The sequence below is a fragment of the Eretmochelys imbricata genome, chromosome 15 (genome assembly GCF_965152235.1).
Source record: "Eretmochelys imbricata isolate rEreImb1 chromosome 15, rEreImb1.hap1, whole genome shotgun sequence".
NCBI lineage: Eukaryota > Metazoa > Chordata > Testudines > Cheloniidae > Eretmochelys > Eretmochelys imbricata.
In genome coordinates, this window is record NC_135586.1 from 11,657,937 (window position 1) to 11,681,884 (window position 23,948).

At 44.9% G+C, this 23,948-nt stretch overlaps 1 protein-coding gene across 14 annotated transcripts in view; it reads left to right on the plus strand.

Annotated features, from left to right (window-relative positions):
- Nucleotides 1-22,337, plus strand: part of DEPDC5 (DEP domain containing 5, GATOR1 subcomplex subunit) — a 65,250-nt gene extending 42,913 nt beyond the window's left edge. For 7 of the 14 annotated variants that reach the window (XM_077835474.1, XM_077835479.1, XM_077835485.1 and 4 more), the window contains 12 exons: nucleotides 1,160-1,268; nucleotides 4,043-4,105; nucleotides 6,073-6,224; nucleotides 7,108-7,185; nucleotides 7,620-7,752; nucleotides 8,793-8,901; nucleotides 9,921-10,148; nucleotides 14,637-14,806; nucleotides 17,655-17,826; nucleotides 19,194-19,254; nucleotides 20,510-20,592; nucleotides 20,990-22,337. In XM_077835474.1, the coding sequence (XP_077691600.1) occupies nucleotides 1,160-1,268; nucleotides 4,043-4,105; nucleotides 6,073-6,224; nucleotides 7,108-7,185; nucleotides 7,620-7,752; nucleotides 8,793-8,901; nucleotides 9,921-10,148; nucleotides 14,637-14,806; nucleotides 17,655-17,826; nucleotides 19,194-19,254; nucleotides 20,510-20,592; nucleotides 20,990-21,285 (1,654 nt within the window). In that variant the 3' untranslated portion in view covers nucleotides 21,286-22,337. Of the gene's footprint in view, nucleotides 1-1,159; nucleotides 1,269-4,042; nucleotides 4,106-6,072; nucleotides 6,225-7,107; nucleotides 7,186-7,619; nucleotides 7,753-8,792; nucleotides 8,902-9,920; nucleotides 10,149-12,042; nucleotides 14,807-17,654; nucleotides 17,827-19,193; nucleotides 19,255-20,509; nucleotides 20,593-20,989 lie in introns of those variants that run through there. The other 7 variants (XM_077835482.1, XM_077835483.1, XM_077835484.1 and 4 more) reach the window with 5 other exon arrangements.
- The last annotated feature ends 1,611 nt before the right edge of the window (nucleotides 22,338-23,948 follow it).

A 23,948-nucleotide genomic window follows, 5' to 3' on the forward strand; every position in this document is an offset into this window, starting at 1 on the left:
GCCAAACAGGAAATTGAAATTCAAAAGTTTGCGGGCCTTTTCCTGTCTACCTGGCCAGTGCATCTGAGTTGAGAGTGCTGTCCAGAGCGGTCACAATGGAGTACTCTGGGATAGCTCCCGGAGGCCAATACCATCTAATTGTGTCCACAGTACCCCAAATTCGACCCAGCAAGGCCAATTTCAGCGCTAAGGTGGAGTAAGGAAATTGATTTTAAGAGCCCTTTAAGTCGGGAAAAACAAGGGCTTTGTTGTGTGGACTGGTGCAGGGTTAAATCGATTTAATGCTGCTAAATTTGACCTCAACTCCTAGTGTAGACCAGGGCCTAGTTACCTCTTCCTTCTGTTTTTGTGTTGGGCTTAGCAATACATTGTGGGATGGGGGAAGCACCTGTTCATTTTCTATGAAATGTCAATTAATCTTCTTTTCTATATCTGAAAAATGTTTGTGTCCGTTCATACTGGCTCTGTTTTGACTGAATGTCCATATTTGAGATACGTCAGCTCAGGCAGAAATAGTCTATAGGTTCATGGTTTTTTTTTAAAAAAAAGACATAATCTATTTTTGCAGTCCCAACTGCCATTTTCCTCTTAAAAACCAACCAAATGCTCAGCTACTTGTAAGAGATTTTCACTCTAACAACTTCCATCATAAGACAAAGGAGTTGGTCGCGTTTTATAAACTCTAGTAGTATTCCTTTTGCAAATCCCGGTGGAAAGTGCTCTACGTTAGCTGCATTTGCACAAAAGTGTCTGCCTAAAATGGCTGTAAAACTGAGGCTAAGTAGATGTGTTACCAGCAATAATTTAGGAATGATGGTGAGTAAATTCCAAGAGTGCTGGTACCAGATACACCACTGAAAACAAGGAGTGTGATGCTAGTGTACTAAGGGAGAGCTTTGAACATATTCAGAGGGCAGCAAGTATTGTGTGTTAGGAAAAGCAGTTAATAGATTCAGGGCTCCAAGGTATTGTGTATATGGGGTAAAATCATCCTTTTCTAAAAAACTGATAGACCCCTTTGAGCTTGAGTGTAGGGGAAAGCATCTGTCTCTAGAAAGCACACCAATGCTTCCTCCCAAAACAATAGTTTTCAGCCAGTGTATGGTCCAACCTGGGACACTATGTAACAATCTTTATGGCTTTTTATCCTTTGTTTTAGGACCCTGGGGGAGCAGCAGGCAGCAATGCTTGCTGGGAAGAGCTCTGCCCAACCTGCTGAGAGTGGGAGTATTGCCATCACTCCCACCTATGTGGACAGCCCACGCAAGGTAACAACACTCTGGCCCAGTCTCTAGTTGATAATTTCAGAGGAGACATTCTCAAGTAACAGAGAGTTCTTGGAGTGATTGTACACATAGATTCCAGTCTTGCTTCGCATATGTGCCATGCATGTGAGGTCAGATTTTTTTAAGCTAGCAATGTCTGTTGGAGCTGCTGCTGCATCCTAAATGTCCTTGTGGCTCCCCCCACACCCCCAAGGCAGAAAGGGTGGGGCAGGTCCAGCTGTCCCTCAGTTCATTCTAAACACCTGTGACAGACAGAACCCCTGGCGCGTTGGCCTGCTTCTCTGCACACTGTGCTCAGTTAGTCGTAAGTTAGTCTTCTTGCCCATTGACCACACACAACTTGGTATGCTTTATTTTAGACAGGTTCAGGTTTTAAGATAGAAACACCACATACACAGCCCCATACAGGGGCTCTAGCAAAATGGCAGAAGCTGAATCTCCGAGGTTTGAAACCTGCCCCTTGTGGGAAGCTTCAATGCCACTTAATGATGAGCTCTCTAAGTGCCTATTTTGTTTAGGAGAGGGATGTGTTCCTGAGCGATGTACCATATATCACCTCTTTTCTAAGCAAACTCAAAGGCTGCTTAAAATTGTCCCTCTTGGAGCACTCTGTAAGCCTCATTGGACAGTGAAAGGAAGGATGCAGCTCTAGACCTCAGTCCTCCAGTCTGTCATTCTCCATGAGAGCCCCAGGGAGCCGAGATTCCACCCTAAGCCTCCAGGGCTATGTTGACCAAGAAGTTGCACTTATTTGCCTCCGTTCTGGCTTTCATAATGTCTGATGGGTTCGTCATGAGCACTGCTCCAGAGCTGAGGCACAGGTGCCTACTGAGTCATGACACAAGATTCATGAGTCTGACTTGTCTCACGATTAACTGTCGAGGAGCAGCCAACAGCCTGAGAAGGGCCCCTTTGGTGCCCTGGCACTGACCATTAAGAAAGTGCCCGATGGTACAGTATCCAGGGCATATACAGCATCCCCTTGAAGATCTGCGTTTGAATGTAGTTTGTATTGCCAAGTGAACTGGCACTGAAGTTTTGACCTTTTCACTAAGAAAAAAACTTATTTGTGTTGGAGACATGGACCTCACTGAGCTCCATGAGAGGACAGGGTCAATACACTTAAACTTGGAAAGCTAGATGCAGAACGTTAAGACTGAAGTACATTTGCAAACCTTCAGACCTTAATTTGTGCTATAAAATCTCCTCTTAAACCTCTACTGCATAGTAGCCTGCACTTCTGCTCTCCTCTTCCCTAGTTAAAAACCACACTACTTTTTGCATTGCTGGGATTTCACATAGCAGGACGTGGGGGAGGAGAGTGATATGGGGAACCAGCATGCTCTACAGATGGAGGAAGGAATAGCTTGGCTGTCAGTGATTCCTGCTGACTGCACTGGCAAAGTATTTTATCACATGCTACATAGGAGACCTTGCTCTAAGCACAAATACGGCTGGCCATAATCAAAAAGTAGCCATATTAAAATCTATCCTTCATGGAAGATTTAGTGTAGAGTTCAGACAAGTTCATCAGTCACTGGCAGTGTCCGGATACTCCAGTGATAAGCTCTTTTATAAATACCTACAAATAGAGATTTTAAAGAGAGCAATGGGTATTTTCACATTCACAGGTTACAATTAAATGTTTCCATTAGTATATGAAAGATTCCGAACAATAGCAAACCTCATCAAGCAACTTCAGCCTCACCCAAAAACATCAATGAGAGCATGTCTCAGACTTCTGGAATACATCACCTCATGCATCACATAAACATCCTGGAGCTCGGAGCCATCCACCTGGCATGCAAGGCATCCTTGCTGCAACCCCAGGGATCAACAATCCAAGTGCTGACAGACACGACCACAGCTGTGTGTTATATCAACAGACAAGAGGGAGCATTCTGAGTCAAAGTCACACCAAAATGCACCTTCCCAGGCTGCAGGACACTATGCTGGATCAACTTAGCGGGTAGTTCTCAGCCAACCATGAGTGGTTAGCATGATGAGTTAGCTTGGTACAAAAACCATTCGGGGAACACCTGGCAGTTTGTAAAGTTACTTGTATTAGCATTTGTGTTTGGGGCCACAGCTTACCTGCCATGTTCCTGCACGAAAGAAGGTGCCAGGTTTATAACCACGTGGTGAAGCCCCTAAGGACTTAAGTCAGGTGTACATGTACCCCCAGATACAGGCCCATCTTAGTAACTTCAGACTGGAGAAAGGCTTTTGCCTAAAGAAGGCAACAAAGAATGAAAACACAAATGAAAAGCTAAAGGGCTCAATTGCCTTATCTTTTTTCGGGAGAGAATCTTGGCACAATACCTTGGTTAGCAGCAAGGGAAGAGTCCATGCCAGGTATGTGTGTAGGTGGGGGCGTGCCCATTTAATTTGTGCATGCTTTGACATTGGTGAAAGAGCTTCTTTACAGTGAATTTCTCTCCCTCTCCCCTACACCATAATAGACTTTGAGGCTGTGCTCAGAGCTGCATGTGCTTGGCCAGGCCCCTGATTAGTGTGATAGTCTCATGTGATTGTCTGGGGCATTTGTAAGAGGGAGGTGGAATGTCTCAGAACAGAGTCTGCCGATGCTCTGAACTCTGATCTGCCTGCCTATCTGGATGGAGGTGTCTTTTTGGTTTTCACTCCCTCCCTGTGGTGACTGCACACTTGCACAATGCTGTCTTTGCTTTTCTTCACCTCCTTGTTCCTGTCACTGCTGCTGCTGCTACTGCTTCTACTTCCTCCGATGCCTTCAGGATGGGGCCTTCTTTATGGAGTTTGTTCGCAGCCCACGCACAGCTTCGACCTTCTACCCGCAGGTCAGTTTTGAATCAGATCTTCCCATCCCTGACATCTGGATTGAAACAATGAATTGCATCTCAGGTCCTGAACTTGTAACTGAGGAAGCTAGGCCTGGGCTAGTTACCACCCGTGCTCATTGGTTTTTGCAGCGGTGAGATGTGCATTGCACTAAAAGGGTAGTAATTAATACAAAGGGACTGCTGGTGAATGCACTTATTTCCATCCACAGCTCTGTATTTGTATTGTGTTTTGGATGCTCCTGAACCCTTCCTTGTTGTTCTTTACTTGCCAAATACTCAGACTTTTCCTTTCACATTGTTAGTAAGTTCCTGATTTCTACCTTCACTAAACAAGGATGGCAATAGCTCTTACTTGTCTAATTCTCTGTTAAATCTCTCCTGTGGTATCTGCCTCGATAGCTGGTGCTGTAGAGAACCAGGTCAAGGTGCCACCTTAGAATTCTTAGCTTACTCAGGGGTGGAAACATTGTGGAATTCACTGTGGTCTCATGGGGTAGTAAAAAGAAAAGGGGGACTTGTGGCACCTTAGAGACTAACCAATTTATCTGAGCATAAGCTTTCGTGAGCTACAGCTCACTTCATCGGATGCAGTGAGCTGTAGCTCATGAAAGCTTATGCTCAGATAAATTGGTTAGTCTCTAAGGTGCCACAAGTCCTTTTCTTTTTGCGAATACAGACTAACACGGCTGCTACTCTGAAACGTGGGGTAGTAGTGTCAGATGCCATTTGCGCACTCCTTAGTAGTTGATTACAGGGTAATGCATCCTCAGAAGGTGCTGCTAGTCCAAGCCAGCTCTGGGGTTGGGAGGGATGAATGTGCTGTAGCTTCAATATGGAGCATCTGCCACTTTTGGCTGTATCGAAAGGGCACAATTTGCAAAGTGTGAGAGCTTGGGTGATGGCAGTGAGGAGAGGTGACACAGAGTAAAGCCTTCTCCAACCCCCCGAACTGGCTGTCATCCTCCATCAAACTCCCCGCCAAGGGGAGCTGTATGCCTTCAGTCAGGTCCTGTGCTTGACTCTGGGCACTGTGGAATCATAAAGGCAGATAAGCCCTCATTATACACCTGTTTGAGTTAGACTTTCTCTGCCATTCACATCTCCCTCACCCACTCCTCTTATGTAGCTTTTACATAATGTGTCTTTCCCTATGCCATATGTGTTAATGGCAGATGGCAGCTGATAATTACAGCCTGTCTTTTGCTGAATCTTTCTGCGTTCCTGTTCTTTCTGAAAGGCTTTTATGTTAATTTTTGCCAACTATTCAGTCTGCCATGGACTAGTACAAGTGTTTCTGCAGGAGGAAAGTGTCCTGTAGTATCACTCAGTGTCATGGCTGTGGGCGAGTGCCAATCAGTTTTCTGATACTACCCTAAAAAAATCAAAGATAGATGGATTATGGCTTCTTTTTAGAGAGAGAGAGAGAGAGAGAGAGAGGTGTGCATGGGTGTTTTTTTATTTTTTGTTTTCCATAATGAAAACTGAAATCCCTCTGGTGAATTCACATGCTTCAATCTCAGAGGAAGAGCAGTGAGCTTTTAAATTGCTCACCGCTTCCATTCAGTGACTTGAGTTCCTGTTCTATCAGTCACCATGGCTGTGTGGTGGTGCTTATTCTCTTAAATCTAAATCCTTCCTTGTTCGTTTTTAAAATTTGAAAATATCAGGCTGCAGCCAGCTTTGCTACCTTGCTACCAATTCTGTTAGCACGGTTGCTGCTTACTTGGTGATCTTTATGTTAATCTGGGTCAATCTGGGACACTGATGTAATGAATTGCAGAGTTGTCAGTAGCTCCGATCAAAACAAGGCCGTGTTTGTCTTTGTTGTACATGTCTATGGTTGCATAAAGGACTGCTTGCCCTGTGAAGAGTCTGAGCTGGGGTGCTTACGAGAGGCAGGGAAAGTCGAAAAAGGAATGTGCTGTGAATTGTGTAAAGGTGTTGCTATGTCTCGCTCCTTACAGGTCTCTATAGATCAGACAGTTCCTCCAACCCTAGATGGCAACATGTTGATAAACACAGGCCAGTCAGCTGATAGGGGCAGCACTCAGCCCTTTGGAAGCTCCCAGAATATAGGAGACCAGGGATATGCCACAGCTGGCTCCACTGAGAACAGGTAAGACGAGCATAGCAGTTCAGTAATGATATTCTGTTCAATACATTCCTCTTGCTGGTTACGGGGCAGGAGGGGTACTTAGCACAGGAAACATAGGACAATATGTGCTGTGCTCATTTCATGTGTGTCAGCACTGGAAGGCACATGTCACTTGAAGATCATGTTCTGTGACTTAGATGGAGAATGCTGTCCTTGAATAGTGGCACTAAAAACCAGCCTTCTAGCCCAGTTGTCCAGCACTGAATAGACATGAGCCTGATTTCCCTCACCCCAACAGTCTGCTCCTTCCAGAACTTTTTTGTGGCTATTGGTGGAGCACTCTGAGAAAGCCAGGGTTTGAATGGATGTGGAAATCAATATCTTCTCTTCTCTGAGGAGACAGGGGACCCTCCAGTGCATCGTTAGATCAAGTGGGTTGTTGGAATCCAAGGGGTTCCAATCTGGTGGTGAAACATGATGGGGGAAGTGGTATTAAAAATAAACTACAGTAGCACCTGTTTCCCATGTTAATAACTTTCAAATGGCATGCTTTGAATTGCTTCTGAACTACAGTGCATGCAAATAGGGTTTGTATAGCATGAGTAAATCCAGTGCAAAAATGTGCTTGCAGCTTTCACTTGTTCTTCTTTAGTCATCTCTGTTCCTTAAAGGTAACTAACTCCTCCCCTTTGCTCTGTGCTGCACTAAGGAGGTTTCCTGAGGCGAGAGCTGCATGCTTGGACTCTCCTCCCTTTTGCAAATTACTGGCACATGCACCAAGAACAGAAGATAAAACATGGAACAATTATTGCTGTGAAGAGAAGAAACAGCAGCTCTCCTCAACATCTGTTAAACTAGACTGGCAGATACAGGACTTTTAAACACAATTTTGTTTACTTTCCAGCTCTCAGCAGTCTTCTGCGAGCTCCCTGACTTCTTCCTCTACTCTGATCGAGATTCTTGAAGCCATGAAGCACCCCACGTAAGTTTTGAGTCAAAACATGCCTAAAATCTCACTGTGAGGCTTTGAAGCAGGATTTGATAGGTGGGCCCCCAATGGAAGAGTTTCATGGTCTACAGTGGAATAGCTTTTCTTAAGTGATCTTTGTATTATTCAGTTCTAGCCTCTCCCAGCAGGAGTCACTGTAGAAATTAGGGTACAAAATGTGGCTACACAGAGTTCAGGTGCTACAGTCCCAGGCCTGCCTAAGCAGGAGTCACTGTAGAGGGAGTAATTTCGGAGCTTTCTCCATTGCAAAATACAATCTTCTGCCGTCTCAGAGACTAATGGTACACAAGCTACAGAGAACTTCAGATTTCTCATTCTGGGTTTTCCTCCTCTGCAGTAGTAATTTTTCTGTCTTTCTGTGTGATTTCAGTTCATGTTAGTTACATGCTTAACTTGTTGGGATTCAGTACAGGGATCCAGCTGCTCTCTGAACAGAAGGGCCTCTCTCCGTATTGTTTCATCAGTGCTGAGGTTGTCCACTGGCTGGTGAACAACCTGGAAGGGGTGCAGACCCAGGCTATGGCCATTGACATCATGCAGGTGAGAGAAATGTCCCATTTACTGGGGAAAGCATAGATCTTGGGAAACTGTGTGTGTGCGTGTCTCTCTCATATTTAAAATCCTCTTACTAATATAGTTTTCAAGAATGTCTCTACTACTACGTATGTGTAGGGAAATGTGACTTTCCATCACTAGGTTTTTATACCTCTCCTTCCCCCAGTAAGTATTAGCTTGAGATGGAGATCACAATAAATATGCAACAATGTTTGTTTTGTAAGTCAGATACTGGCTGGAAAAAATATTTTCTTCAGTGGTTTGATTTTAGATGTCCTATCACAGAGCAGCATGATGATGTGCGATAGGTGTTGCATTTTTTTCCCCTGCTGGTGTGATGGTGGCAGTTTTACATACAATCTCACACTGACTGGTGGTTACCAAAAGCCCTCGTTTTAGCTAGGAGTGTAAGTCACTGCAGTGTGATTGTAATTTCTTCTAATAACTGCTTTGGGTACTGGAGCTGTCATGAGAACAATGAGCATAAAACTGTTCTGTTCAAGGATACTTACATAAGTACACACACTACGTGTAATACACACACACGCCCTGTTGAACCACATCAGGGTTTGTGTTTTGAGGCTCAGAAATGCTCTAGAATTCATTTCTACTGAGACTCCACACCACACCAGCTAGCAAAGAGGATCCTAGAACCTTTCTGAGCCCTGAAGCCACATGATGGCTACTTACAGCTCCCTGAAAACATATGTTAGACAAAGGCACATAAGTAAGACGGCAAACACTGGAGGTAGTACACAGAGTGGAAAGAGTCTAGTTAGTAGGGAACTTCAAAGGGACAAAATACAGTTTATCTGGAAGATGAGGACTTCTGACCCTATTCACTACTAGCCTGCTGGGTTTTTGGCACGTCTAGGGAAGCACTGCTGCCATTCTCATCTTTACAGGTGAGGAGCTTGAACCTTTAATGTCTCCAAAGGAAAGACTCACTTTCCTGACGTCTCCCCGTTCCAACCCCAAAGCCCCGATTCACCACTGAAAGCTGCTTTTCATTTGTTTTTCTTTAGAAAATGCTGGATGAGCAGCTGATCATTCACGCATCTGGAGAGGCCTTGCGCACCTTCATCTATGGGTTCTACTTCTACAAGATTGTCGTCGATAAGGAGCCGGACCGAGGTCAGGCTTTTATGTAACTACTGAGCTTTCCCCTATTGCCCTTCAGTGTAGCCCTTGAATTTTGTTGAGTTGTTGTAGGTGTTGCAGCAGAAGTGCATCTTGAGAAGGGATTTGAAAGGGGAGCAGCACCCTTAAATAAATGTTTGCAGGAAGGGGGATGGTGTATAGCAGGGGTCTCAAACTCAGTTTACCTTAGGGCCAGTGCCAGTCCTCAAATCCTCCCAGCGGGCCAGTAATGTCACTGAAGATGGTGTTCAGAAAAGAAAACGTTTATATTGTATTTTTTATTTTGAGTTTCTCAGAAATAATGAATCTGTGATACAACTTTATACAATTCTTTGCCTGCCAGAGAGGTTTTTAGTGTTTGCCAGGAACCTGGCAATGCTTCAGTTCTGTCAGTTTGTTGATGTTTAGCCTCAGTAACTGAGCAGTTTGAAACCTTCAGGATTGCAGCAAGGTGGGCATCAGATAGCTGTGTTCTGTATTTTGACTTGTTTATATTCTTTGTGGAAAAAAGTGATGCTGCCTCCGTGGCTAACTCTGCCCGGCGACTGGTGATTGTATCTCTGTCCCTTTCCCCCAGCCAATGGGAGCTGCAGGGGGCGGCGCCTGCAGCAGACGTTGCCAGCAGCTTGTCTACATGCGTCTCTCCTCCATGGGCCGCAGTGGGGAGGTTCTCGGGCCGCAGATGGCCCACGGGCCGGGATATTGAGACCTCTGGTGTATAGGGATCCAAAGAGATGTACTAGCCTTTGTGAATTTAACACCAAAAAATGAAGGGTAATTTCATGACAGATGGACAACTCAGCTCTCCCCATCCTCTTCACCACATACCCTTTAGAAAAGATCACCAGATTTCCTTGAACTGTCGACTCACAGGATGGGAATCGGAGGACAAATGTGAGATCTCAGCTCCCTCTGAACCTAGACTCTAGAAACTCAGGAAGTGTAATGGTAACCTTGTGTGTTAAGGGATCCTTGTTCTTGACTGACCAGTCTTTCCCATTGCCTTTATCCAGTGGGTATGCAGCAGCCGCCCACCATGTGGCACACAGCAGCAATGGACGATTTCTCCACTTTCCAGAGGAAATGGTTCGAGGTGGCATTTGTGGCAGAAGAGCTCTTGCATTCAGAAATCCCAGCATTCCTCCTGCCCTGGCTTCCCAGCCGCCCAGCCTCTTATGCAAGTAGGCACAGTTCCTTTAGCCGCAGTTTCGGAGGACGGAGCCAGGCAGCCGCACTATTAGGTAGATGCGGAACACAGATGACATCTGGTGAAGTACAAGGGAGTAGTTTTGAAGGGGAATAGCAGCCAACCAAGGGTATGATCTCACGTGGACCAGCAACAGGCTGCAGATCTCATGCTGGCCGTACATTTGTCATGCAGGTGGTCTCATTGTCATGTCTCCGGGATGCGTTTCACTGGCTGAGAGGAACAATCTCTATTCATTGTTACCTAAAAGCAAAAAATTAAAATATTCCCACCATCCTCAGAGTTTGAGGAAGAGATAATACTCCTCTCCTGTCTCCATGGGGAGCTGGTGTGACTCTTCACAACCACATGATGGAGTTCGGTCCCTGCTGTGCACATGGAAATGATGACATGTCAGAACAACAGAGCACCAAAACTTCACTTAACTAAATCTAATGTTCCTCAACAAGTGTTTGCCAGTGGCAAGAGCCCTGGTGATACTCTTCCTGTTGAGAATGGAGTGAAGTGTAGGAGAGTCCTGTGTACAGTGACACTTGGAGACCGTGGTGGCACCAGTCCAGGGTGTAATGGGGAAGAACTCCAGGTCAGACACCTGGCGCCACAATTACAAAAGATACCAGCAGTGTGAATGAACTGGGGGTTTGAATCTGGAACATCAGGGCATGCAATGGGAGTGGATATCATTATCCCATCTTAAAATCTCCTTTCATTGTAAAGCACTTTTCACTAGAGTGCCACAAAGACCACACACACGGTGCCTTTTCTACCACTAACAGCCAGTGAAACTCACTAGTTATATGTCCTAATATGTGTGCTTTGTCATCTTCTTGTTGCATTTCCAGGCCAGTTTGAGTCACTTGCTCCTGCCATATGCTATATGTTCCCTGTAAAACATGCTAGAAAAGTCCATTGCCATAACTTCAGATTTATAAGATGCATCTTATAAAATCTCATCTAAATTTAGAAAGAGAGAATCCCCAGTGCTCTTCTGTTATATGTTTGACTCCTCTGAAGAGAAGTGTCATAACCCTTCTTCTTGTATAGTAACTGTATCTTCTAAATCTGAAGCTATGGTAATCTGTGTATATTTTTGAAAGCTTTGTTCAAAGAGGAACAGCATAAGAAACTGAAAAATGAGGGGAGGGGCCTAGACCAATAAGCTAACAATTCTATTATCTAAAGCTAAAGTGAGCAGGAGGCTCCTTACCTACTTCACACTAAAGCTATCATTTTGGCCAGTACAAAACCTTATTGGCATAATTAATGAGCTAGGTGAACCTGAGCCCAGCCTGGTGTCCAGATAATGTGTGGTTCAGAGGACTGAGGCTCTGGAGACCTTGGTTCTGCTCATGACTCTGTGTCTGGCTCACCATGCAGCTTTGGTAAACCACTTCACTCCTCTGTTCCTCAGTTTCCCCATTATAAAATGGAGATAATGATCCGTAATCAGTTTTGCTGTTCTGGGATGAAAAGCACTTCCATACTGCTGCTGTTGTCCATTCTGGTTTGTTCTAAAGGATGATTGGATTTTCCTACAGTAAACAATGTGGTGTTACCTGTTCTCAGAAAGAAACAAGTTTGTGTGCCACTTCAATGCTGTTTCTCATCTAAACACTCCAAAAACATTACCAGTACATCTGAGGCAGGAAGCTTTACTAACCTCAATGGCAGCCGGTCCACGTGACTTCATTTGTTCCTCTCTTGACTTTGGCTGCATTTGATTTCTTCCCCTCCTCCACCTTCCCTAAATGTCAGCCTGTGATATGAAACAGCATGCAAGTGTTGGGAGCTCTGGAACAAGCTCTGTGTACCCGTAAAATCCTTATCCTTGCCAACTTCCCTATCACTTATCTGATGATTGTCCCTTTTCCCTTCCCAATGAAAATCTGATCTGTGATATATGTAATCTTGTCCCTTTTGATTTATAGCAATGCATGCTGCACTAGTAATTATAACCATGTACATAATTAATCTCTGGTTGAAGAATAACCTGTCTGCTCCTCTCCAATGTGCACTATAACTCATTAGTTAATACTGGTACAAGACACAGTTGGGAAGCAGGTGAGTTCTCTTAAAATCAGCCAAGCGTATGGAAAGCCAGAGGTCTTCTGTTATAACTTCAAATTAGGACCATTTTCTAAGAACCCATTTGAGTCTCCTAAATTTAGAGAGATTTAAAATGCTAATCCAGTGATAGTTTTGAAGTTGTGGGATTGTTAGGAGTGCTCCTATGGGGATTTGCCTCCAGTTGTTTGGTCTGTGAATAGAGGCACTGGGTAAGGTAGAACGAGACAGTTTGCAGTCTTGATAGAGAGTCTTGTGTTACCAGTAACTTGGAGGAGAAACGATCTAGCAGTGGAGCAGGGAGTTCATTCTTCAGCATGTGCTAATTTATACAAATTGGCTGGTGTATTGTTGTGTCTGGCAGCTGCGCTGGCAGACAGCACCTGCCTTCCTTACTGATTTAGTTGCTTCTGCTTTACCTCCTATTGGGATGCTTCCCTCAAACATCCCAAACTGGGTTTCTGTGGTGGTTCATCATTTACGTTACATTGCATGGCTCCTGAAAAGCTGGTATTGTAACTTTAAGCCACCCACAACAGTGCATCTTCAGTGATATCTGAGTAAAAAGCAGCAAGAAAAATAAAAGAATAAGATGTTGGTATGTCTGACAATACCTGGCCTAGATGGGAGTAGGAGGAGATAAATCTTTGCCAGGAAGTGATGAGACTTATTTACAAAAGAGCATCTGCATGCTCTCCAAGATGACACCTCTGGCATTTATTATTATTATTTATTTCGATCTCTTTTTCTGTTGCCAAGCTAAAGTAATTACAGCATAAGCAATAGGATGTTGCACTGTTAACCCAGTCTCCTAGAAAATGGTCTCCTGACAAATTAGAGCAGAAGCAAAGGTGGAAACTCTGCCCTTGCCCCAATTCCCTCCATCTTGGCGCTGAATTTCAAAACTTAATTGGGAACTTTTAAATGCTAAGACTACAAAACATGAGCAATTCCTTTTCTCTGCTTAAAAAATACCAAACAGTTAATCAAAGACAGTTCAAATATTCAGGTTGGGAAATGTCTCAGCAATATTAACACAGCCTTAGTGCATATCGTTGGTATTTTATGTCCAATATCGAACAGCACAGAAACATATTAAACTAAGGCATGTAATAAGAAAATCAAGAAATGGCAGTCTAGTTTAAGGGGTAGGGTCCTGGACTGGGAGTCAGGAGACCTTGGTTGTATTCCTGGCTTTGCTGCTGACTTGCTGTGTGACCTTGGGCAAGTCCCTCCCTCTTCCTGTGCCTCTGTTTTCCCTTCCTACCCTTTGTGTCTTAGGGCTGGTCTACACTAAAGCTGTAAGTCGACCTAATGTAACTGAAGTTGATGTAACTTAGGTCGACTTACAGCGGTGTCTACACCACACTCTGTCGACGGGAGACACTCTCCCTCTGACTTACTTTGCGCTTCGTTGACAGAAAAGCGCTCTCCCATCGATTTAGCGGGTCTTCACTAGACCCACTAAATGGACACCACTGCATCGATTGCAGCTGAGTTAGTGAGTTAGTCGTAAGTGTAGACAAGCCCTCACTTATATAGAGTGTAAGCTCTAGGGTGCAGGGACCTTCTTTTACTATGTGGCTGTACTATGTGGCCTTGCACAATGTGGCCCTGGTCTTGGAGGGGTCCTCTATGCATTACAGAAATACTAATTTAAAAAAAGAAAAGAATGCTACCTAAATGCAATAAGCCAAAGATGATAATGCTGTAGGAACCTTTTTGGTTTTTTGCCTTTTTAAAAATTGTAATGTGCAGCCTTAACATTGCATTAATATAGACCACTTTTACTCTGGAAACTAAATGCATTCCTCATCTCCTTTTTGCTGTCATTGTAAACTCTGGAATACTCCTTCCCTGGTGTAAAAATGTGCAGTGTTGTGATTTTTATGGAGAAATGTAAAGAACATTATAATCAAATTGGAATGCCTCAGAGGCAAATGTTACATGGGTAGCCCTCCATAGCACCTTCAATTCCACACTGGAATACTACTAAATTATAGAACATATTATAGAATGATTTTCCACTGAATGCATCCGATGAAGTGAGCTGTAGCTCACGAAAGCTTATGCTCAAATAAATTTGTTAGTCTCTAAGGTGCCACAAGTACTCCTTTTCTTTTTGCAAATACGGACTAACACGGCTGCTACTCTGATTCCTAGAGGAGGGAGTCCCCATCTACCCCAGATTAGATGTCACTGGACTGATTAGAGTAATCATTTCTGGAGGAAAGGAATTGGGGCAGCAGAGTTTCCTGGTGTGGGTGGAATTCTCTTCTCCTTTTCATTCTTGTGATCTAGGCTAGCAAGATTCTTGGGCTATTTTTGTTGGTCCTAAAAGTGCAAGGCAGGGGGATGAAGCAACCCATGCTTAAAACGAATCGGTCTCATTTTAATTTTCTTTCTCTCCCCTTCTGGATACATTTTTTAAAATACTCTTGACTCCGTAACTGCATAGCTGCCACAGTACCCGAGCAGCGAACAGTGACTCTGGATGTGGATGTGAATAACCGCACTGACCGCCTGGAGTGGTGCAGTTGTTACTACCATGGCAACTTCTCGCTGAATGCTGCCTTCGAGATCAAATTGCATTGGATGGCAGTAACAGCAGCTGTTCTCTTTGAGATGGTAAGGGTCCTTGTATCCTGGATGCTCTCAAACTTGCCAAGCTGACTAAATGTGTCCTTACCTGAGTGCGCAGGGAAATTCAGCAAGGCAATTAGTGGGAAGCCAGTGAGAAGTGCTAGGATAGATGCTGTGGTGTGAAGTTTGTATGATTTTGAATGACCATTTTGCTGCTTGTTGCTACTGCTATGAATGTGTGTTGCTGAGTTTGTGTCTCTTATCATTGCTATAAATCAGTGTGTTTAGTCACCCTATCCTAGGTGTAGCATTCTCTTTCTTTTAATGGGTTAAATTCACCCTGTGCAGAGAGCCAGCACGAGGCCAAGGCATTACTTTTAAGTCCCACTTGAGCCACTGTGTAGGATTTGACCCTGTGCAGAGAGCCAGTACAGTGTAACCCACTGTACCTTGAATTTTAAAATGAAAAGCAGTGAAAAATGTTAATGGAGCCCGTGGGGTAGGCAGCCTGTTGTCCCAGTTCAGCAAAGAGGCTTTTTAAAAACCCACTGAAAACACCAAGGATAAAAATACAAGAAATTCTCTACATTTGCTGTTTACTTTAACTTTGTTTCTTTTTGTAATTTGGCAACTTCTGTATCAAGAAACTGGCATTCAGAAATCCCAGACCGTTTACTCCCCATTCAGACCCTTGGCATTGGTCACGTACATCCTCTTTCTAAATGGAAATTTTGTTCCAGTTAAGCAGTCCTTGGCCATTCACTGTAATCAGGCTAAATCAGTTTCCTTAGAAATATCCCATTTTAAGTGCATTCATAAGAACAGCTATAATGGGTCAGACCAGTGGTCCATCTAGCCCAGTATCCTGTCTTCCAACAGTGGCCAATGCCAGGTACTTCAGAGGGAATGAACAGAACAGGCAATCATTGAGTGAGCCATCCCCTGTCGTCCACTCCCAGCTTCTGGCAGCCATAGGCTAGGGACATCCAGAGCATGGGGTTGTATCCGTGACCATCTTGGCTAATAGCCATTGATAGACCTATCTTCCATGAACTTATCTAATTCTTTTTTGAACCCATTTATACTTTTGGCCCTTACAACATCCCCTGGCGATGAGTTCCACAGGTTGCCTGTGCATCTTGTGAAGAAGTTCTTTCTTTTTTGTTTTAAACCTGCTGCCCATTCATTTCATTGGGTGACCTATGGTTCTTGTGTTGTGTAAAGGAGTAAATAATACTTCCTTATTCACTTTCTCCAAACCATTCATGATTTTATATACCTCTATCATATCCCACCCGCCAGTCGTCTTTTCCAAGCTGAAAAGTCCCAGTCTTTTTAATTTCTCCTCACATGGAAGCTGTTTCATATCCTTAATCATTTTTGTTGCCCTTCTCTGTACGTTTTCTAATTCTAATAAATCTTTTTTTGATATGGGGCAACCAAAATTGCACACAGTATTCAAAGTGTGGGCGTACTGTGGATTTATAAAATGGCATTATGATATTTTCCTTTTTTTTTTTTTTTATAATCTGTCTCTTTCCTAATGGTTCCTAATATTCTGATGCTGCACATTGAGTGCATGTTTTCAGAGAACTATCTACAATGATTCCAAGATCTTTCTTGAGTGGTAACAGCTAATTTAGACCCCATCATTTTGTATGTATAGTTGGGATTATGTTTTCCAATGTGCATTACTTTGCATTTATCAACACCTGAATTTCATCTGCCATTTTGTTGCCCAGTCTCCCTGTCTTCTGAGATCCCTTTGTAACTCTTCACAGTCTACTTTGGACTTAACTATCTTGAGTAGTTTTGTATCGTCTGCAAATTTTTCCACCTGTTTACTGCTTTTTCAAATCTTTTAGGAATATGTTGTACAGCACTGGTCGCAGTACAGATCCCTGGGGGACACCACTATTTACCTCTCTCCATTCTGAAAACTGACATTTATTCCTACCCTTTTTTGCTATCTTTTGACCAGTTACTGAGCCATGAGAAAACCTTTCCTCTTATCCCATGACTAATTAGTTCCCTTAAGAGCCTGTGGTGAGGAACCTTGTCAAAGGCTTTCTCAAAATCCAAGTACACTATATCCACTGGATCACCCTTGTCCACCTGTTTGTTGACCCCTTCAAAGAATTCTAATAGATTGGTGAGGCATGATTTCCCTTTACAAAAGCCTTGTTGACTTTTTCCCAGCAAATCATGTTCATCTATGTGTCTGATAATTCTGTTCTTTACTGTAGTTTCAATCAATTTGCCTGGTACTGAAGTTAGGCTTACCAGTCTGTAATTACCAAGATCACCTCTGGAGCCTTTTAAAAAAAAAAAAAAATTGGAGCCACATTAGGAATTCTTCAGTCATCTGGTACAGAAGCTAATTTAAATGATAGGTTACATACCACACTTAGTAGTTCTGCAATTTCATATTTGCGTTCCTTCAGAACTCTTGGGTGAATACCATCTGGTCCTGGTGACTTATTACGTTTAATTTATCAGTTTGTTCCAAAACCTCCTCTAATGACATCTCTAATCTGGGACAGTTCCTCAGATTTGTCACCTAAAAAGAATGGCTCAGGTTTGGGGAATCTACCTCACATCCTCTGCAGTGAGGACTGATGCAAAGACTTCAGTTAGCTTCTCTGCAATGGCCTGATCTAATTGAGCATTCTGATTTATGTGGCATGCCTTAAAAAATAAAATTTTGAAATCTTGTATTTGTGCTGCTTTGCTTATGAAGATGATTGCATGCTCAGTATGCAAAGCAGGCAAAGCCCTTGGTAACTGAGCGTGTCTGATTTGTTGTTGGCGAGACAAGCTGCTCTTATCCACATAAGTACTCCTTTCCATGCAGGTATACACGATGTGATTCATTATTTGAATCCCTTCACAGGTTCAGGGTTGGCATCGGAAAGCTACGTCCTGTGGTTTCTTGCTGGTTCCAGTCCTGGAGGGTCCATTTGCATTGCCCAGTTACCTATATGGAGACCCACTTCGAGCACAGTTGTTCATCCCACTCAATGTTAGCTGCTTGCTGAAGGAGGGCAGTGAGCATCTGTTTGATGGTAAGAAATATTCCCCAGCCAGCCTTGGGTACCTTCTTGCAGGGAGAACTCTCACTGGGATGTGTAGCTAGCATAAAGAATCACACCTACAATATGTTCTCTGGCTGCATAAGATGCCTGCCATTACATTCCCTCCTATCTGCTATTAAGGATACAGCTCATTCAGCATGATGAGGGAAAGATGAGGAGGGAAGCTGTACTTCAGGGCAGTTGGCACACACCACAGCATCATGTTGGTAATGAGAGGTGCCCATCAACAGGGAGAGTTCCATGTCCTTCATTCTCCTCTTTTGCCATGACACTGAATGCTTCTATAGACACTATGTCAGGTAGTTAACCGTGCTGTCATTTTGTAAAAATTATAAAAGCCCATTCTGCCAACAGCTCCCATCCATCCTGCTAGCCAGTCTGCATTTGTATCTTTCATTTGTTCATTCCCTCCTCTCTGAGATTATATTGGCTAGGCTTCCTTGGTTGGCATCCTCTTTTTGTTGCCATGGTTACATTCTGGGTAGGAAGGTTTGCTTGTGAGATTAAGTGCCTGGAACTGCAATCCTTTTTTTCTTTAGTATGACCTCTCCCTTCCTAGTGACGCTATTGTGATAAGCCTCAACTGTGAGCCTTGCCCAGAGGTCAGCGCTTCATGAGTCCCAGCACAGAGAGATGCATCATACAGAGGGATGATCTGAAAAGGAACACAGTTTACAAATTTTAAAAATTCATTTTATTGATTAAATTGTTCTCACCCCTGGTAACACTCTTCCTGGAGTCTGACTGTAAATGCAGAAAGAGCAATGAATACTCTACATGTTGTGGTACAGGTGTAGCCCCACTGGCTTTAAATAGGCTATTTTAATGCCTTGATGCTCAAAATGGTGGTCATGCTAATTTTTTTCCTGATCCTCACTAAATAAAAATATATTCATCATTTGGGGTGAGGGACCCTCACGGAGGGTGAGTTGGTTTTAACCCCAGACCTTCCCCCTTGCCAAAACTAAGTTCTTATTGATGCCCAAAGGTGGGCAAAGTAGAAACATGGGACAATATTCGATAGTATCGCAAGAGCAACAAACAGTGAAACCTCCCCTCTCAAATCCTATGTATTTACTGTTTTATGTATGTTCCTTCCAGGGTCATAAAAGCCAAATCCAGGGTTGGTTCATGAATCAACTGTTGGTGTTTTTAAAAAATCCTCTTAATGGGATGCTGGGAGTTCAGGGCGAGTGCTGACAGATAAAATAGGACCAAAGGAGGTGGCTTAAAGGAATAGGGGGAAGCACACAATGGAGCTGGCCTGAGGAAGCCTCTTATGGGTTGGTTAAGATTAAATGGTTTCAGCTGACCTTTGTCTGGTTCTCTTGTTTCAGGCTTTGAACCTGAAACTTACTGGGATCGCATGCATCTGCTTCAGGAGGCAATTGCACACAGGTATGTGTGTAGCAGGGTAGACGAGAGTCAAATCCATCTTTGGCTATGATGGTGGAGTGTGGTGTAAAGATCTAGTCAGATTTTTGAGCTTTAAAGTAGTACTGTTAAACTTGAGACCATGAGTTATGTGTCTCCTTGAAGTCCTCTGAAAGATAACTAAGTTAATCAGAATGTCTTCAAATGTGCACAGTTGGCAGTGGGTGGGAATGGGATGGATGCTCTCAATATGTGGGAGGAATGTTGTCACTCATTAGCAAACCCTACGGATTGTCTTAAGTGTAACATTAGGTTCTAAAGGTGTCCCATTCTCTTAGGCTAGAAACAGGTAAATTGTTGTATCTCTGATAACGACTGTCATCATCTCTGTGTACAGCACTTGGGACAATCCTGATTTGAATCTCTCAGTGATAACTTAAGTGATAATAAGCAAGTAACTGGGATCTGACACCTGTAGTGAGAGGCTGGGAACAAGTTGAGGAGGAATTGATGGTGTTCTTTTGAACACTGCTTAGTGAGAGAAGGGCCAATAAGGGTGGAGGAGTTAATTGGAAGGCACAAATAAGCTTCCCAGTGCCAATCCTTCCTGCCTTTGGCTGGCTGTGTAACATCCCCTGTTATGGGTCTTCACAAAGCCTTCAGTGTGGTCCCTGACTGGAATTTGGTTTCACAGTGCTTAACTCAGGCTCTCTTTCTATCACGGAGAAGCTGGCTCTTGGAATGGACCTTTTTTTGCTTCAAAATGGTGTTTTCTTCAGCCCAGAGGGGGATGTGTGTTCCCAAAGCAGCACTAGTCATCTGGCAGAACTGTCCAGCCTGATCAAACAATTCCTATAACTTGATGCACCATACCAGAAGCTTTTCTGTAGCTTTCTCCTAATTTTTTTTGTGTATGTGTACGTACGTACATACGTGTGTGTACACACACACACACACACACACACAGAGAGAGAGAGAGAGAGAGAGAGAGAGAGAGAGCTGGGTCCTTTTAACAGACTGCCAGATAACATTCCAGATTGGGTTATTGGTTCTGTTGCTTCATACATAAGCTAGGAGACCAACCCCATGCTCAGGAAAAAACAGGATTGGAGAACCTGGGGATCCCTTCCTTCCCTCTTTGCCTCCTTCCCTTTGGACCATGAGAAGGATGTGCATATGTGTTGGGGAAAGAATTCCCCATCCCACCCCTTTCCCATCCCATGGGTTGTAGGAGTCCCAACAGGAATAGCCTCATTCTTTCTAGTGTTTGTTTCCCCAGATTTGGATTTGTGCAAGATAAATACTCTGCCTCTGCATTCAACTTCCCATCTGAGAACAAACCCCAGTACATCCATGTCACAGGTGAGCAATGCTTGGCAGGCAATGAGAGCCATTCTTGCACTCCTAGTTCCAATGTTGTTCTTCAGTAGCACTGATCAGCTGGCCAATAGCTGTAGCAGCTGGGACAAAGGGTCATAAACAGAAGGCAATGGAGAGACCAGTCATCTCCTACAATAAGTATAAAGCATTATTACTTTTGCCACGAGTAAAAAGCAGCAGGTTGAGTACCTGCTTTAAGGAATCGATGAGCCTTGTTACCCTTGCAAGTAGCAGTGGGGTAATGCTGAGTGCATCTTTACCTGCTACACGAGACAATAAATGAAACTCAGTCTAGTTTTCCCTTAGAAACATTTGGGTCAGCTGACAGTGCTAGGATCTAGCCTTGACCACGGACTAAACTCCTGTCCGGTTCCCACAGGGACGGTTTCTCTGCAGCTGCCTTACTCCAAGCGGAAATTTTCCTGTGGACAGCAACGACGGCGGCGCAACTCCACCAGCTCAGCCAACCAGAACATGTTTTGTGAAGAGCGCATTGGTTACAACTGGGCCCACAATACCATGCTGACCAAAACGTGGAGGTCCAGTGCCACAGGGGATGAGAAGTTTGCAGATCGGTTGCTGAAAGACTTCACAGAGTTCTGCTGGAACAAAGATGGCCGGCTCGTCCTGTTCTGGACTGGCTGTCTGGATAAGATGCATGCCAGTGCACCATGAGATCGTGCATCTGCAGGAGAGAAAATTAAAAGCGTGGGAGTGTGATGAGGAAGAAGATTCAGAGAACTGCCAGATAAGACCATTCTTACGGTGAATTTACCTTGGAACCCAGCCTAATCTGAGCAGTATTCCTATTGATAATCAATAGAAGCTGAGTAGGCTTTTGGGAGAAGAGACTATATCCCAGGGACACTCCTTTCACACCAATACTCATCACCTGAACAGAGCCATGCTTCAAATAGTTGCATCCCCTACTTGCCAGAACTCACCTAAACTGAGGTGAAGGCAAGACTTTGAGACCAGGGGTTTGTTACAGGGAAGAGAGGTCACCATACGTTTCTGTGACCTTTGGAAATGACCAGGTGTTGTAAGCCTGTGACATGTCAGGCAAAATCATGCCTCACATCTCTGGCATGTATGTTTGTGTGCATATGTAAGATACACTGTATCATACAATCATGGTAAGTGTTTATATGTTTTAATATATTATTAAATAAAAAATGCAGAAAATCAAAAGGGTAATGTTGTTCTGCCATGACTCAGGCAGTGAGTAAAAGAGAAGTTATTGGTGAATAGAGCCCTGTGCAGATACTAAGTGTGTATCCTCATCCAATCCACAGTCCATGGATTTGTAGGGCTCTATAGGTCAATAAAGGAGTATGCAGAATATGGAGCCTTGCCCGAAGGAAGTTGTTTCTTATGGCAAGTATGAAGCTTTAATGCTTGTGAAAAGGTCACAATTACTTTAAATTTCAGTTGAATTGGGTCTCTGCCCTTTAAGCTGTCAGGACTTGCTGTTCTCGGGTACTCTGGGCCCAGAGGTGTGTGTCATGCTGCAGGAGCAAGGAATCAGTTGCTGTAGGGGAAGATCCATGTCTCGGGAGAAATCAATGACTGCTGAACATAAGATGTCGCTGATTACAGGATTGAGGAAGATTGTGAACAGAAAGGAGAGAGAGAGATCGATCATAAACATTGTTTCAACAAAAATGTGTCTTTATCCCCAAAAAGTTTCTGTATCCAAGAACCAGTGTTTGAGTGACTGTATCTGATAGTATGTATGTATAAAAGACTGTCTGGTTTAAGCTGCCACCCTCTTCATTTAATTCATCTCAGTGTATTGTAATTACCAGTGCATGTCTGGTTCCTATTACATTAATTTTTTTTTAAAGTTATTTCCTACCATTTTTCCATGCAGGTACCTTGCTGTAAACTGCTGTCACCTAGTTTACTCAACTGCATTACTATGAAAAGTCCCTATTTTACACATACAATAGCCAGTCCGTCTAACTAAGCTTTTTGTTTAAAAAAAAAAAAAAAGGTTGACTGCTACAATTTCCTAGGGGCAGGGAAGTATTGGGGGGGGGGGTGAGGAAAAGGGGGGGGGATAGGGAAGCGAATCCCCTTGCAATGTTTACTGAAAGGTTTTATAAAGGACCTCTTTTTTAAAACGAGACCGTCCCTATCACAGGGAGTTGCGGCTTTCTAACGTTCAGCTGCCCTATTTACTTCGGGACTGTCCGGTCTACCCTGAAACGTGGTTAGATTTTAAATCCCTCCGAAACTTCACTTTGAGTGGAAACGCTGCCCCGCCTCCAGTAGCCCGGGCGTTGCTGTTCTTGCAGCACCCGCGTGGGGCCCTGTTGGATCCCCCACTGCGCACCCCGGGGGGGAGAGAGCTCTGGCCCTTGGCCGTGGGGCGTTTGCAGGCCACGTGCCAGAAATAAACCGGCCTGAGCCCAGGCGGCAACGGAGCAGGGGCCGGGCCCCAGCGCGGGTCCTGCAGCGGGTGCGTTCCCGGGGCGCGTCCCACGGGCGCCGCGTGTCCGGGGGCGGCCCCGAGCTCCTCCCCGCGGCAGCTCCCGGCGCCGCTGCGCGGTGGCTGTTGGCAGCGCTGGGACTCGCAGCCCGGCCGGCGCCAAGGCCGCCGATGCCCGCCCGCGGGAGGTACAGCGGGGGCCGGGCGCGCCCTGGGCTCGGGCCTCCCGGGCCGGGGGTTCTCCGGCTGCTGTCGCGGGGGACCCGCTGGGTGCCCTCTAGGCAGGGCCCCTAATGGCCGGCTCCCCGCCTAGCCCGCCCCGGGGCCAAGGCCGCCCGCCCCGGCCGGGACACGCGGGGTGCTGGCGCCGGCCCGTGCCCTCGCTGCGGGGAGAGGGGGCAGGAGACGGCGGGGTGGGGGGCCTGTTACAAAGCGGGGGCAGGGCTGAAGGAGGCCCGGAGGGGGCAGGCTCCTAGGTGGGGCAGCAGCCTATTCTGCTGGCCCCTGAAGAGCGACTGGAAAAGAGGTTTTAAGGGTGTTCCAGACCCAGCCCAACACCCCTTGGTGGGCTTCCGCCTGCGTGTCATGGAGGAGCCCGAGCCCCCTTGCTTCTAGGGCTGGCATGAGCTTAGCCACTCTGCCCTGCGCCCCGGGGCTGGTTCACACAGTGCCTCGCTGGGGTGTGGGCCAGGCCTGGTAGCCCTGCCCGAAGATAAAGCTTTTTTCTCCCAAGTTCATGGAGTTTTCACAGCTGCATTTGTATTTCGTGGATACCACAGGGGAAATTCATGAGCCTCCCTCAGAACAGTGTTAGCTGTCTGACACCGCGGGTGTTGTAGGGGTTTCCCCCGGGGCAGCAGGTTTGCAGAAAGGTTGGTGGTGCCCAGAGCCTGCCCCTGCAGAC